This window comes from Falco rusticolus, chromosome 8 (assembly GCF_015220075.1).
Source record: "Falco rusticolus isolate bFalRus1 chromosome 8, bFalRus1.pri, whole genome shotgun sequence".
Taxonomy (NCBI): Eukaryota; Metazoa; Chordata; class Aves; order Falconiformes; family Falconidae; genus Falco; species Falco rusticolus.
Window position 1 is genome coordinate 34,756,984 of NC_051194.1, and position 12,867 is coordinate 34,769,850.

Below are 12,867 nucleotides of genomic sequence, written 5' to 3' on the forward strand. Positions count from 1 at the left end.
CATCCTCAGCTTGGCAGGCTTAAGTTTTTCACTGCTGGATTCAGAGGCTTGTGTGCTTATAACCCTCCTGTGTTGAACTGGGATGCAGTGCTTCTTGATTGCCCATGCTGCTATCTCGTCTTGCTTAATGCCTGTGTCTGTTGATAGGTGTGTGAGGTGTTAATCCTCTAGTTTGAATGTCTGCTGTGGTGTGCACTAGGGAACAGGCTGCTCCAGGTCATTGTTTCAAGGTCATTAAAAACCCGGCACAGAATATTCAGGAGCCTTGGCTGTTCTTGTAGCACTAGTCTTACATTTGTTTTAGCATTTCCATTGTAGATTATTTTCCGTGTAGGTGCTCTCATTCTGGTGCATACATCAGCCTTGTGCTCTTTGATTGATGGGCTGCTAAGCTGTTTAAAATCTACATGCAAGTGCTTTCTTTTTCTTTCTCCACTGCCCCTTGCTGGAATGAATTCACCCCTGGTGTGGAGCGGGTGGCTCAGTTAAGCACCTACAACAATATCCGTGTATCTCCTTGTGTTCAATGCAGGGTAAAGGTCGTAGTCAACAGGGGCAAGAGTCTAGGACAGCAAGTGCAAATGACCACGGGAAAGGTAGGGGAATGCAGTGACCCAATGCCAAATTCCACTCCTGAAAAAGACTGTCTGGGAGTTTGCTTGGATGAGTTACTGTCTTAAGAAGTGACTTCTCTCACCCTACTTTTCTGGGCCAAGCACCAGGCGCTCAGCTGTGCTAGTACAGCTGTATGTGAGATCACAGTCAAGTGTGACATGGCATAGATTAAAAGCACCCCTCCCAAATAAACTTTTCCTAACCCAGATAATTTCAGTGAGTTCTCCAGCCTAGCCCACAAACAGATGTCCTGGCACAGCTGAGAGACTGGCATGCAGCGACTTTTAAAGCCAGAACTGTTGTATTACCGAATTATATCCTACAGGGGCCAGGCATTTGGGTGAGTCAACCACAACACTAACACAACTTGACTGCTGCTCTAGTGCAAACAAGCTTGCTCAGATCTAGTCTGAACATCTTTGTAAAGCACTACATCATACCACAAATGCCCACTCTCAAATTTCAGTATTAAGGGACCTTAGATAGAAGGCTAATCATATAGTGTTAACATTGGGCAATGGTTAATACATGTTATTAGCAGGGAACACCTAGAACTGCCTAAAGGTTTGTTGCTAAGGTTGCAATGTCAAACATTTTAACATTAAGAAATGATAGGACACAAATTGGCCATGCTGCTCTTCGTTCCTGTCTATGTGCATGTGCCATATCAGGGAGTCCTGAATACGTGATTGCACGCTGCTGCTTCTTAGCCTTGGAAAATGGGAATGAGGTACTTTCTGGTTTTAGGAAAACTGAAAAAAAGCCACATCATACTTTGTAATATCTTACTGATGCCAACATGAGCCACCAGCAGGAAAGGTAGATTTGCCTAACAAATGCCATTATCCAAACACATGGAGTTACTGTTGATGGAGGCTGGCAAGTCAGGAATTGAGTATTTCCAATAAAGTGTACAGTCCAACCTATCCCAAGCCAATGATGCTCTTCCTCGCAGGTTTTCATCCCAGTCCCACTCTGTGTGTCCAGCAAACCCCTATCTCAGTCATCTGTCATCTGCTCCATGTTACCCCATTTTCTTGCTAATCAGTGCCAGTCTCCCCACTTCTTTTTTGGGTTGTCTAGCAGAGCTGTACCCTGCTCTGAATTCACGTGGGCTCAGCCACTCAGAACTGCAGTAGCTGGGATAATTCTGCTCTGGCCCACACTGAGGCAAGCCCAGTGCACAGAGAAGACTTCAGGAGCCAGGATCAAAATCTATGAGGCTCTGAAAAGTGGGAATTTTCCTCCTCACCTCCCAGGGATTCTATACTCTAGGCAGATTAGAATGGCTTTTCATGCAAATTGCAAAAAGGTGTTACAAGGGCATGAAGTTCAGTCCCTTGCTCTGAAAACTAGCTTTTTTCAAGGAAAAGGTTGCTACTTATAAAAGTTCTTTCCCCCTAGATTTGGTTTTAGAAATGGCTGAAATAGTTTGACTGAAGCTTTGTAGAAGTTTCGGCTTCTATCAAACAGCCAACATGTAAACTTCCAGCTGAAATAATCAGAGCTTGGCAAAGTTACAAGCAGTTGACATCTGAATCCTAAGAGGGAGAATAGATGAGTCGAAAGAACAAGGAATGCTGCTAGTCTTACCTGTAATATCAGAATAAACATTGAAAATATCCCGGTAGCGAGTGGTAGGAATGGTCAGTCTGAATTTTTAGTTCCTGCACTGGAACCTTTAGGTGCTACAGGGAAGAACTGAAAAGGTGATGCCTTTGGTGGAAGTATGGCAGTTTATAAAATATGAAAACTCTGGAACTGCTAATATTATCAGGTGAGAGAAGGACATTTGATCACGTGTGTTTTTGAAGACATCCTCTCTGTCTGATGGGCACTGTGTTGGCTACAAAGGATTTGCCTTGTAAAGGTATTCCTGAAAAAGATCAGTTCATATGGGGTTTTATCCCACTTCCCAAGTTTGCTCTTTTGAAGGTATATTTATGAATTTAAAGATGGAATAATAATCCATATGTAATTTCTTAAGTATAAAAACTTCTTACACTCAAAACGTGACGTGTTTATAAATCTCAGCATTTTGGTTATGGATGCTTATTTGTTTAATTTTTGGGTTACTTCCCAGTATCACTTATGAGCCAATAATTATTTGTCAGCTCTTTTTTTTTTTTTTTTTTTTTTTTTTTTTTTTTTAATTGAAGCCATGGGCCATATCATACCATTTATTTCTGAACAGAACTCCCTGCTGGAATCAGCAAGGCTTTCTGGCTCAAAAATGAATAGAAATGATCCAGTACTTGGATTATGACTTTTGTAAAGCAGGAGGAAATCCAGTATTAAATATCTCAAAGTAGTTCTTCTGATATTTTTTCCCCCCGACTTTTAGCAACCCAACGGTATTGATTTTTAAACAATGTTTAAAACAACAACAAAACCCAGTGTTCTCTTCTCTGGGCATCTTGCCTTGTAACCTGCAGCCCAGAGCAAATCTTTATGACGACATGATAATCTATTGCAAACAAAGGTTTACAACAGATGCCTGAAACCCCCCAACTGCAGCCTGATGAGCACAGTAGCAGATCTAAATTACTTCCATGCTACTGCTGTGTATTTTTGATGCTGCTGTAGATGGGTGAGATGGGAAGATGACAGCCCACCAGAGGTGCATTGTGAGTTTAAAGTGTTGGAGGGTAAGCACAGAGCAGCGTGTTTCAGAGGATGAGTGTTTGAAAGTGTATCTCCCGTGGCTGTGGTTGGCTCCCTGTGTAGCTCCCAAACAGGCTCGCAGACTCTCCATGCCTCGCTTTCCTTGTCTGTAAAGCAGGAGAAATTCTTTCCCCCTGGGGTGACCCAGGGGACTGATCCTGCTGACTTCAGAGCTCAGTGAAGCATGGCACAGATTTGGGGCTGGGGCTCTTCAACGGAGCCGGAGCCTCTTCCTTTCTTCACCCTTCCTGGTGTAAAACACCGAGGCCAAGTCCAGTGTTGCCTTTGCCAGCAGTTTTACCGAAGCTGCTGAGCATCCCACCACCCCATGGGTGATGCCAATGGGGATACGCAATTTGTTTGCAGCCACCATTTGTGACATCCCACCTGCGAGGCCCTGAGGCCCTGCACTTTGGGACATGAGGATGGAGGGAGCCACCAGCGGAGAGTGCATCATGGGGCTGTGCCGGAGCAAGGAAACAGGTGTACCAAGGCAGGGCCAGTGTGGATGTCTTTCTGCTTTGTGTTTCTGAAGTCAGGAGCAGAGAGGAAGCCAGAGCAGGGGTGCTCAGGGCAGCTTTCCAGACGTGGTCCTAGCGTTGCTGGTTTTTACAGTAGTGGTGGAGTCGGGCAGAAGAAGGCAGCGGTGGTCTGGGTGCAATCCCGGGAGGAGCTGCCAGTGTTCATCTTCTCAAGTCAGCCTTGGTGGCGATGGTCCCAGCAGCTGCTCCCCCAGCCCTTGGCACAGGCTCACCCAGCAGCACTGGTTAAAACAAGGCACAGGGGAGCAAGCTCTGACACCCTGTCTCCTGGAAGGTCTTCACCAGTCCTAGGCTGAAATAGTGTCTCATGCTTTTGGTCAGCCACGACTATCGTATTTTTACTTCTTCATTACAATGCACAGGAGGCTCAAGCCCCAGCCTGTTCGGGGCTGTACAGGCATGAAGCAAAGGGCAGAGGAAACAGGCGGCAGCGTGGTCTGGTCTGTAAATTGCCTCGAGAGGAATTCTTGCTCTTTAGCCCACTATGTGATCCTCAGCGTTAATTCTAGTCACCACCATCCCCTTCACTTTCTACTCTTCACCCCCCTTCGCCATTTAGGCTATGGCTCTGCTTAGAAGGGGAGCCAGTTCTTACTGCGTGTTTGGGCAGGGCCAAACTCAGCAAGGCTCGGGTCTCAGCTGGTCACTATGGTTATACAAACGCTAGCTTGGAAAATATTCTGCAGGAGCAGTCCCAAGCACTGCAGAGGGAGGGGTATAATGGAGTGGGGGCAATCAGCACTGGCCGTTGTGTTGCTTGAAAGGCTGAAGCTGTGCAACGTGGGACGAGGGAGTGCAGTGGTTGTGTGGCGTGGCAGATGGGTGCTTGCTGGTGTGGTGCTGGCTGGGTTGGCTCGGGCACCTGTGCATACACGTTAAGTATGCGGGGTGGAATTTGGAGGGTAAATATTGATGCTGCATTGTCTGAAAACAACCCTCTGTTTTGAATCCTGCTTGCAAGTACAGGCAGCTCCCATCTAAACTGCATCCTAATCCTGCTGGCATCTTTGTTTGGCATTTCTATTGTGGGGCTGTCTCCAGAAATGTAAACTTGTTATTAATGACCTTTTTTTCTTTTAAAATTAGGTGAAAAACCTGACAACAAATGGAAGATTGGGACCTTGGTCCCCATGGCAACTGTGTGAGCATTCGGATGGGGACAGCACAGGCTCCTGTATGTGTAGGTCACGTTCATGTGACAGCCCTCGTCCTCGCTGCGGAGGTCGCAGCTGTGAAGGAGCCAGGATTGAGGTTGCAAATTGCTCAAGGTACCTCAGCATCTTTGTGCTTTTTAGAAAGGGAACAAGAGTTGTGCCCATCCACAGCTTAACTCCTTGTGTTTCTGTGACCATGTTGTATCCCAGCCAAACTGAAGTATGTGTGAGGTCTAGCTTGAAATCAGTGAAAAATCAAGCAGCCCAAAGGCTCTGATAGAAGGGCCTTCAGCCAGGGCTCTTGGACAACCAGCACCCCAAATCAGTGTACACATTAACCTTCCCTACACTGTGCCTTTGTTTCCCCCAACTGTACAGTGAGTAGTGACCCATCAGGAGGAGGTAAGGCAGAGGTAGGTGTTAGCCAAGTGAACAGCAATAAGCCAAAAAAAAAATCCAATATGCTCGTCATTTTTTAGAGTTTGGATTCCAAAGTTGCATGGCCAAAAGCAAGCAGAGCTCCTTCAGAGCAAAGCTTGTGAAGACACGGTCTAGCCAACCTCTGAGCAAGGCTTGTTTGCCTTGTTCTGCAAGTCTGTGAACCGTCTGCAGCATGCTGGCTAGGTTCAAGCACACATCATCATCTGGCAGCAAGTAGCATAGAGCTTAAGAGGCCTGCCTGCTGGGGACAGCACTTAAATAATGCATGTAGCTCAGCTTGTGTCAAAGTGCTGCCTTTTCAGGGAAGCCTGAAGCTCATGCCTGAGCAGTATGGAAGCTAAATGTCTTCTGGTCAGGTGCCCAAACATAGCCACAGTGTTTGCGTCCATGTTACTCCACCACCCTCAGACTACATCATGTCATGGAGATGGAATAGCGTAAGCACTACTTAACCAGGGTGGGGCCAGCCAATATGTTCGTAAATACTGGGAATACAGTTTTTATCTACTTTATCTTCTCCATAAACATTCGTTCCATTAAGGACAGCTGTCTCTTGACTCCTCCCTGGAGATCAGTGCTGGTCTTGGCACCAAAACTTCAGCAATACTCATGTTTTAACTGGCATCTCTGCTTCCAGTTGTGGGCTGTGTTGCCCAAAAGGCATGCTGTCACCCCTGCCCCTGGGCTGCCACCATGGGCTGAGCAGAGCCTTCCCCAGGCAGGCTTTTAATGGCAGCGGCAAATGGAAAGCATGCCAGTGGGATGAGTTTCTCAGCACTGCTTTGATGGCAAAAGAGGCAGGAACAGCTTCTAAGAAGGGGATGAAAAAAAGATTATTCAATCTTAAGACATAAGAAAGCAGCATGGTTTGAAAAATAGGGACATCTGGTCATCCCACATAGGCCTCAGCCCTCAAATTTCCTTTAATTGACATCATATGGCACTAAGATTTCTTTTTGCAAAGAGGGAGCAGGATGCTTAAAGATGAGTTCTATTAGAAAGCTTGCAATCTGAAAATGGAAGGTGTCTATTTCTGTAAAAATCCTGAAACACGAATAGATGCTGAGAATTGTTGGGTTTGGGGGGAATTTTTAGTAGAAATTACTTTCCCCTTTTTTTGCTGCAATAACAGCAACCTCCTGTTTGATTGTTTTCTTTTGGTTTTGTGATTTTACATATACTTCTTCCTTCGGGTTAAGGAGTGGGGAGGTAGTAGGTGGCTTAAAACATGGCAGAATAAGATGGAATAGTAGGATTTTTATATAAGTGAGTTTCTTGGTCTTTGACCTTGTTTGGGGTGGGAGAGAGGAAAAGAAGGAGGGCGAGGGATGAGAGAAAAAGAGAAGGCAGGGAGAAACGACTAACAGGGTTCTGAAATAAAGCTGCCAAGAACAGGCAAGAGTTGATAACAAATACAAAAAGTGTGAAGGGCAATGTGGGTTTTACCTTTCATGCTTTGCCCTGATTGGTGCTGTGCCAGAAAATACTTCTTGCCAGCAACGTTATTAGTTCAGTAAATGCTTTGAAAATTAACATCTGTTTTCAAGCTTAGCTCTCAAGAACCAGAGAGCACCTGAGTTGTTTTTTGACTAGACGTTTTAGAAAGCTTTTTCTTTGTTAGAAAAAAAAAAAAAACCAAAACAAATGAGATTTTTTTGGCTTAAGGTAGTGAAGTGTCAAGATTAGGCAGTTCTGTAAGATAGAGCATTGCCACTGGCTCCATATGAAATGAAACCTGCATCACAGAAGAGATGAGATACAGTTCCTCCTCTCCTGCTCCAAGGTTCAGTAGTACTGCCAAATCAGAGGAAGGTGAGCTTTAATAAGTGCAAGATTTTAAAGATGAAAATGCTAGCTTCTGTGTAAGCACACGGTTGAGTCCCTGCATGGCAGCAGCGTCACAGGAGCCGGCTGCCTGCACGTGCTCAGCCTGTCGCAGGAGCAAGGCACAGAACATTTGCTGACACCTCTGTCGCTGAGGTGTGAACTAAGGGGGCTTTACATCACATTTGCTTCAGGCTAAGCTACCACTGCTCAGCAGAGATGTGATCACTCATTAAACCATGAGACTCGATCCTGCTTCTGAGCTCTCAATTGCCTCTGATTTCGACGGATTTAAGGTCACACTACAGTGGCATTTGCAGGCGGCCATGAAAGCTAGAAGCAATTATTCTTACTTTTAATGAAATTTGAGCTTTACACTTAATACAATTCAATGCTGAAAGCTTTAGGAAAACATCAAATATTACGAGGGTTGTGATAAACCCGTGGGAGCTGGCAGTAGTATTGCTGTTAGAGATTTAAAGCATCAGTACCTACTGAATTAGCTGAGGGTAGAGTTTTTTACATCCTTTGGCACAACAGGCATTCGTGAGCCTCAAAACCTGCACTCTGTGCATAGGAGTCCAGGAGATATTTTGGGATCAACCATGGCTCAGAAAAAAGGGGTTATGAGACCGGGGGAGATGATGGGGGAATAGTCAGTGAGAGTTACAGCAACCACACTATTGCCCAGCAAATTCTAAGAGTCATTTTCAAAATCATCAGCATTGGCTTCATTCCCTTCCTTTCCAATTCTTAAAGACTTTAATGGGAGGAAAGTGAGGCCAATGCTAAGCACTTTTTGAAGCTCCCTTTTCTAAATCTCCACCAATAGAAAGTTTGTTTGAAACAAATAATCTCTTCTCCAATGTGTTCCATGATTCCCCTGTCAGTACCTTATGTGTTTTGTTATTAAGCATGGCACGATGTGGGCAGACCATTAGGTCACCCCCATCCTCTGTTGTCTCTCTCACCTTCTTTGTTAGAAATGGCGCTTGGACACCCTGGTCTTCCTGGGCCCCGTGCAGCACCTCCTGTGGGATAGGCTTTCAGGTCCGCCAGCGTTCCTGCAGCAACCCTGCTCCACGGTATGGGGGCAGGGTCTGCGTCGGACAGAGCAGGGAAGAAAGGTAAGAGATGCCTACAATGCCACGTGTTCACCTCTGTGGTTATAATGTTGGCAGTTGGAAATGGTGGTTCTTATGTGAATGCAGATTAAGGCTGTTTGGCTGAATGAGCAAGGTGGAAGGAATTCCAGAGCCTGGGAGGGATGAGGTTGCTCACACGCGTGGCCACTCTCTTTCCATGAGCCTGTGAACATCAGAGACTTCGGAGCTGCCTTCACTCTCAGGCAGGACCTTTCAGGCCTTCACAAGTATTCCTGCTCCCCAAACAGAGGGCTGGCTTCCTCAAGGAAAGGAGAAGCTGTGCCTGCTGTTAGCAGTGTGGAGTTTGTAGATACAGTTACATTGTTCTGATCCATCTCTGAGGACACAGTTGTGTATGTGCAGCTTTCATTGCTAATTGCATCATTCTCTACTAATTGTGCTGATGCACCAAAAGAAGTTCAAGACAAAATATAGCTTAACTCACAGATTCAAGGTTGAGTTTTTGCAGGGCATGGCATCAGAAAAACATATTTTTTTTCCCCTCTAAACTGAGAAAATGTCATGCAAAATAACTAAAAGACAATACTTTTTGAACCTACAGAGCTATCTGCACTATTATGCTTCTTCAAGCCCGGCCCCTCATCAAACATATGCTTCAAGGCATCCCCATTTGGTTTCCAGATTTGACATTTCATTAAAGGCCACCTTTGCTTGGAAGTAGGCGGTTGCTTGTCCCTTGAGTGGTCACTTAAGACAGATCTCTCTGCTTTTCTCAGAATACAAAGGGCAATTCATTTAACTTTTTTGATTCGAGACGTTTTAATGTTTGGTTTGATTTGTGGCCATTCACAATGGTCCTTTTTGGGTTTTAAAGACTGCATCCGAGTCAATTGCAGTCCTATGTGATTCAGTTTGAGAACAATATTGATTAAAAAGCTGAACAAAATTAAAGTTACCTTGAACATGACATAGCATTAATTTAGGGCCTGCTTTTAGATGCGTATAGCATCTAGTTCAGCTCCAGTTGCAAACACTGGCTTCTTAGGGTCCAAGCAGCAACATGTGAAAAGAAGATTGTCAATGTGAAGCTGCTGTTAGTGACAGATCACTGTTGAGTCATCGTCCCACTGAAAATGTTTACTATCCACTCCCTCTCTTTCTGTCTCATGGGCTTCAGCTTATGAGCTCTTTTGTGAATTCAGTACCTAAAAGTTTTGAGATTAGAGCACTTTCAAAAACACAGTCTTGACCATTTACTCCAACTGTCTCAGCCAGGTTATTCACTCTCTGTTCTGTACAAAGGGTACAGTTCTCTGCTGGGAGCAGTAATATTGCTAATCTAACTGCTGTGTCAGCCTTCTGCTGACCTGTGCATGCATGAATTGCACCCACATGCACCGTGCAGTCTTCTGTCCATCACCATTTTGTCCCTCAGATGTGCTGACATGGATGTTTTTTGAGCAATGCACTTTCTTCTTTCAGATTCTGTAATGAGAACAGTCCATGTCCGTTACCGATTTTTTGGTCTTCATGGGGTCCTTGGAATAAATGTAGCGTGAATTGTGGTGGAGGGATTCATTCAAGGCAGAGGTCCTGTGAAAATGGAAATACATGTCCAGGCTGTGCTGTGGTATGTATTGTTTATTGGCATTGCATAAGGGGCAGCGATTCACATCTAGCATCTAGGAACTTGGTATTTAACTCCTCTCTCCATCTTGGTTTTATTTGTCAAGCTAGAAGAAAATGCTATCCTCAGCTTTTGCTGGAGAGGATGCTGAAAGGAACTGGGAAGCAGAGAGATGGCTGATTCCCTAAGGCAGGGTTCGGGTGGGAGTGTGTGTGTGTACAGGCAGGGACAGACCGCTGTACGGAGGACTTCCTTAGGCCACTGTAGGCTTGGATATCAGGTCCTTTCTGTGAAAGCACTATGGTTTGGTGTTTTTTTTTTCTGTCCCACTCCCAAGGATGATCCTATTGAGTCAAAGAGGTCCTACACGCGTCAGAAATGAGTCTCACTGTCATACTTGAGTAAACAACAGGTCAAACACCTAGTTAACCCATCAGTGAGGCAACGGCTACCCATTTTCCCTCTTTATTTTCCCTTTCCTCTTCTGGCAGCTGTTTCATGCAGCTGTTTTAATTAGTTTTGTGGAGAGTTTTCTTTCATTGTAAGCAGATTTGATCTGGAACCTCCCATCTGTTCACAAGCTGTTTGGCATTTGCTCTAGAATCATGAAGTCCTGAAGCATTCACATTTCTTTGCCCCTGCTAGAGAACACAGTCTTGGTCGCTGGAATTCCTCCCACTGGTGGTGAGAACTGTAAAGACCCCAAATCACCCCATCCCTACTCAGCCAGAATTTTGTCTGTACTCAATGGATGCTCTACACTGAAGATGGCAAATGGTTTATAGCCCTCACTAGAGAGTTCAAAAAGCCAACCAACCAAAAGTAGCTGTAAAAAGAGATAATCTAAACCCATCTTAAAAATAAAACAATAAACTTTTTGAGGAATAAACCTTACTGACATTTTGTCCTCATGGGGCTCCTCTAGGCTGACCTGAGAGCAGCATCTCAGGGTCACAGCAGAAAACTTTTATGCTGTTATTGTTATCTATTGCCTGAATTATTATTCTGTCTATAATGTACCAAGCTTTCAAATCCCAATAGGACTTTGAGTCAGCGAAGAAACACAAACCTGAGTGAGACATGAAAATAACAAACATAGTTCACCCTTGAGATCCACCTGATGCTACGCACCACCACTGCCTCCAGAGTCACCACATTTTGTGTTGTATCCGGCACTGACTTGTGTCTGTGAGGTCAGATAAGGTGGATGGAGATTGTTTTAGACCCATAGGGTACCCCCTTGTTTTCTGGAGTGTAAATAAATCTCTTTCAGTTAGGCTGCTGCTGCTTAATAAGTAAGGAGAGAGCGGTTTTCCTTCTTGGCAGGAATATAAGACCTGCAACCCAGAGAGCTGCCCAGAGGTGCGCAGGAACACACCCTGGACCCCTTGGATGCCTGTCAACATCACCCAGAACGGTGCCCGCCAGGAGCAGCGCTTCCGCTACACGTGTCGTGCCCAGCTGTCTGATCCCCATGAGCTGCAGTTTGGGAGGAAGAAAACCGAGAGTCGATTCTGCCCCAACGATGGCTCAGCAGTGTGTGATACTGACTGTACGTCTTGCCAGCTCTGGGGGAGCTATAGGCTGAGTCTAGATTTGGTGGTGGAAGGGAAATCCTCTCAGAATAACAAGAGCCTGATTGTGTCCGCATAAGTCTCGGCATATACAACTAGTGTCACTGCAGAATGGAGGGATGGAGAGAGCCCTGTGACTTAGAGATCAATACGGTTGTGAGCTCTCTGCTTATGGCAGTGTATAGATCTGGTCTCGCTACTGTCAGGCTGTCTCAAAGAGAACAGGCAAGGAATAAGGGTGTAGAGAAGAAAAGAACCATTTTACAGGACAGGACGTGCTACATGAGCTCCTCTCTCTGGGAGTCCCCTTGTGCACTGCCTCTGGGGTTATTCCCTTCAGTACTGCCGTGATGCCAGGCATGTACTGAGGACGCAGCCTTGACTGCCACAATTGGCTGCCCAGTAAGATCATTTATCAAGGTTATCAGTAGACTCGGTTTGTGTGTGTACAGATTTCTTTTTGCATCTAGCTTAGCTGTAACCCTGTGGAACAGAACTCTCGCTAGGGGCTTTCAGTAGAAACTCTTCCCCAGGGCACATAAACCCTGATTTTATTCATGGGCTGAAGCCCTTTTAAAAATCCCAACAACGCATTAATTTGTGATCTCATGGTGTCTTGTTTGTTTTCCTTGAAGCTCTTGTTGATGACCTCCTCAAGACTGGTAAGACCTCTGCACGAATTATCAATGGGGGCTGGTCCTTTTGGGGGGCCTGGTCTTCCTGTTCCAGGGACTGTGAGTTGGGCTTTAGGATCAGGAAGAGAACATGCACAAACCCTGAACCTAAAAACGGTGGCTTGCCCTGCGTGGGGTCAGCGATGGAGTACCAAGACTGCAATCCACATCCGTGCCCAGGTAACCATGATCATCTTCCTGCATGGAATTCGGAGGTGTTTTTCCCCATCTTAATGGTAGAGCCACAAAACAAAACAAAACAAACAACAAAAAACCCCACAAACAAAACAAAACCAACCCCAAAAAAATCATTGGTATTACCAAGTTGCTTTTTTTTTTTTTTTATTAATTTGGGGATTTTTCTGTAATTTTTTTGAAAGGTACTGTAATGATCCATCTATGTGTTCTTTAGTGCTATGACTTAAGTTTCACCTCCGCTCAGAGGGTAACACAGCCACGTCCTCTAGAGGAAATAATATCGTGGGTTGTCTAGCAACTGTTTGCTTCAAGGTTTGATGCTCCATCCAGTGGAGGGCATCACGGTGCTTCTGCTCCTTGATGAGGAGACAGACTTTATAAATGTGGCTTAAGACTGTATAGAGATGCTTGATGTGGCGGTTCTTCTTGTGAACACTTGTTTCTTCCC

At 45.2% G+C, this 12,867-nt stretch overlaps 1 protein-coding gene across 5 annotated transcripts in view; it reads left to right on the forward strand.

Moving 5' to 3' along the window:
* The window catches only part of SEMA5B (semaphorin 5B), a 281,742-nt gene that overhangs the window by 238,531 nt on the left and 30,344 nt on the right, over nt 1-12,867 (forward strand). For all 5 annotated transcript variants that reach the window (XM_037397958.1, XM_037397957.1, XM_037397955.1 and 2 more), the window contains 5 exons: nt 4,908-5,089; nt 8,224-8,367; nt 9,829-9,976; nt 11,300-11,525; nt 12,183-12,401. In XM_037397958.1, the coding sequence (XP_037253855.1) occupies nt 4,908-5,089; nt 8,224-8,367; nt 9,829-9,976; nt 11,300-11,525; nt 12,183-12,401 (919 nt within the window). The remainder of the gene's footprint in view (nt 1-4,907; nt 5,090-8,223; nt 8,368-9,828; nt 9,977-11,299; nt 11,526-12,182; nt 12,402-12,867) is intronic.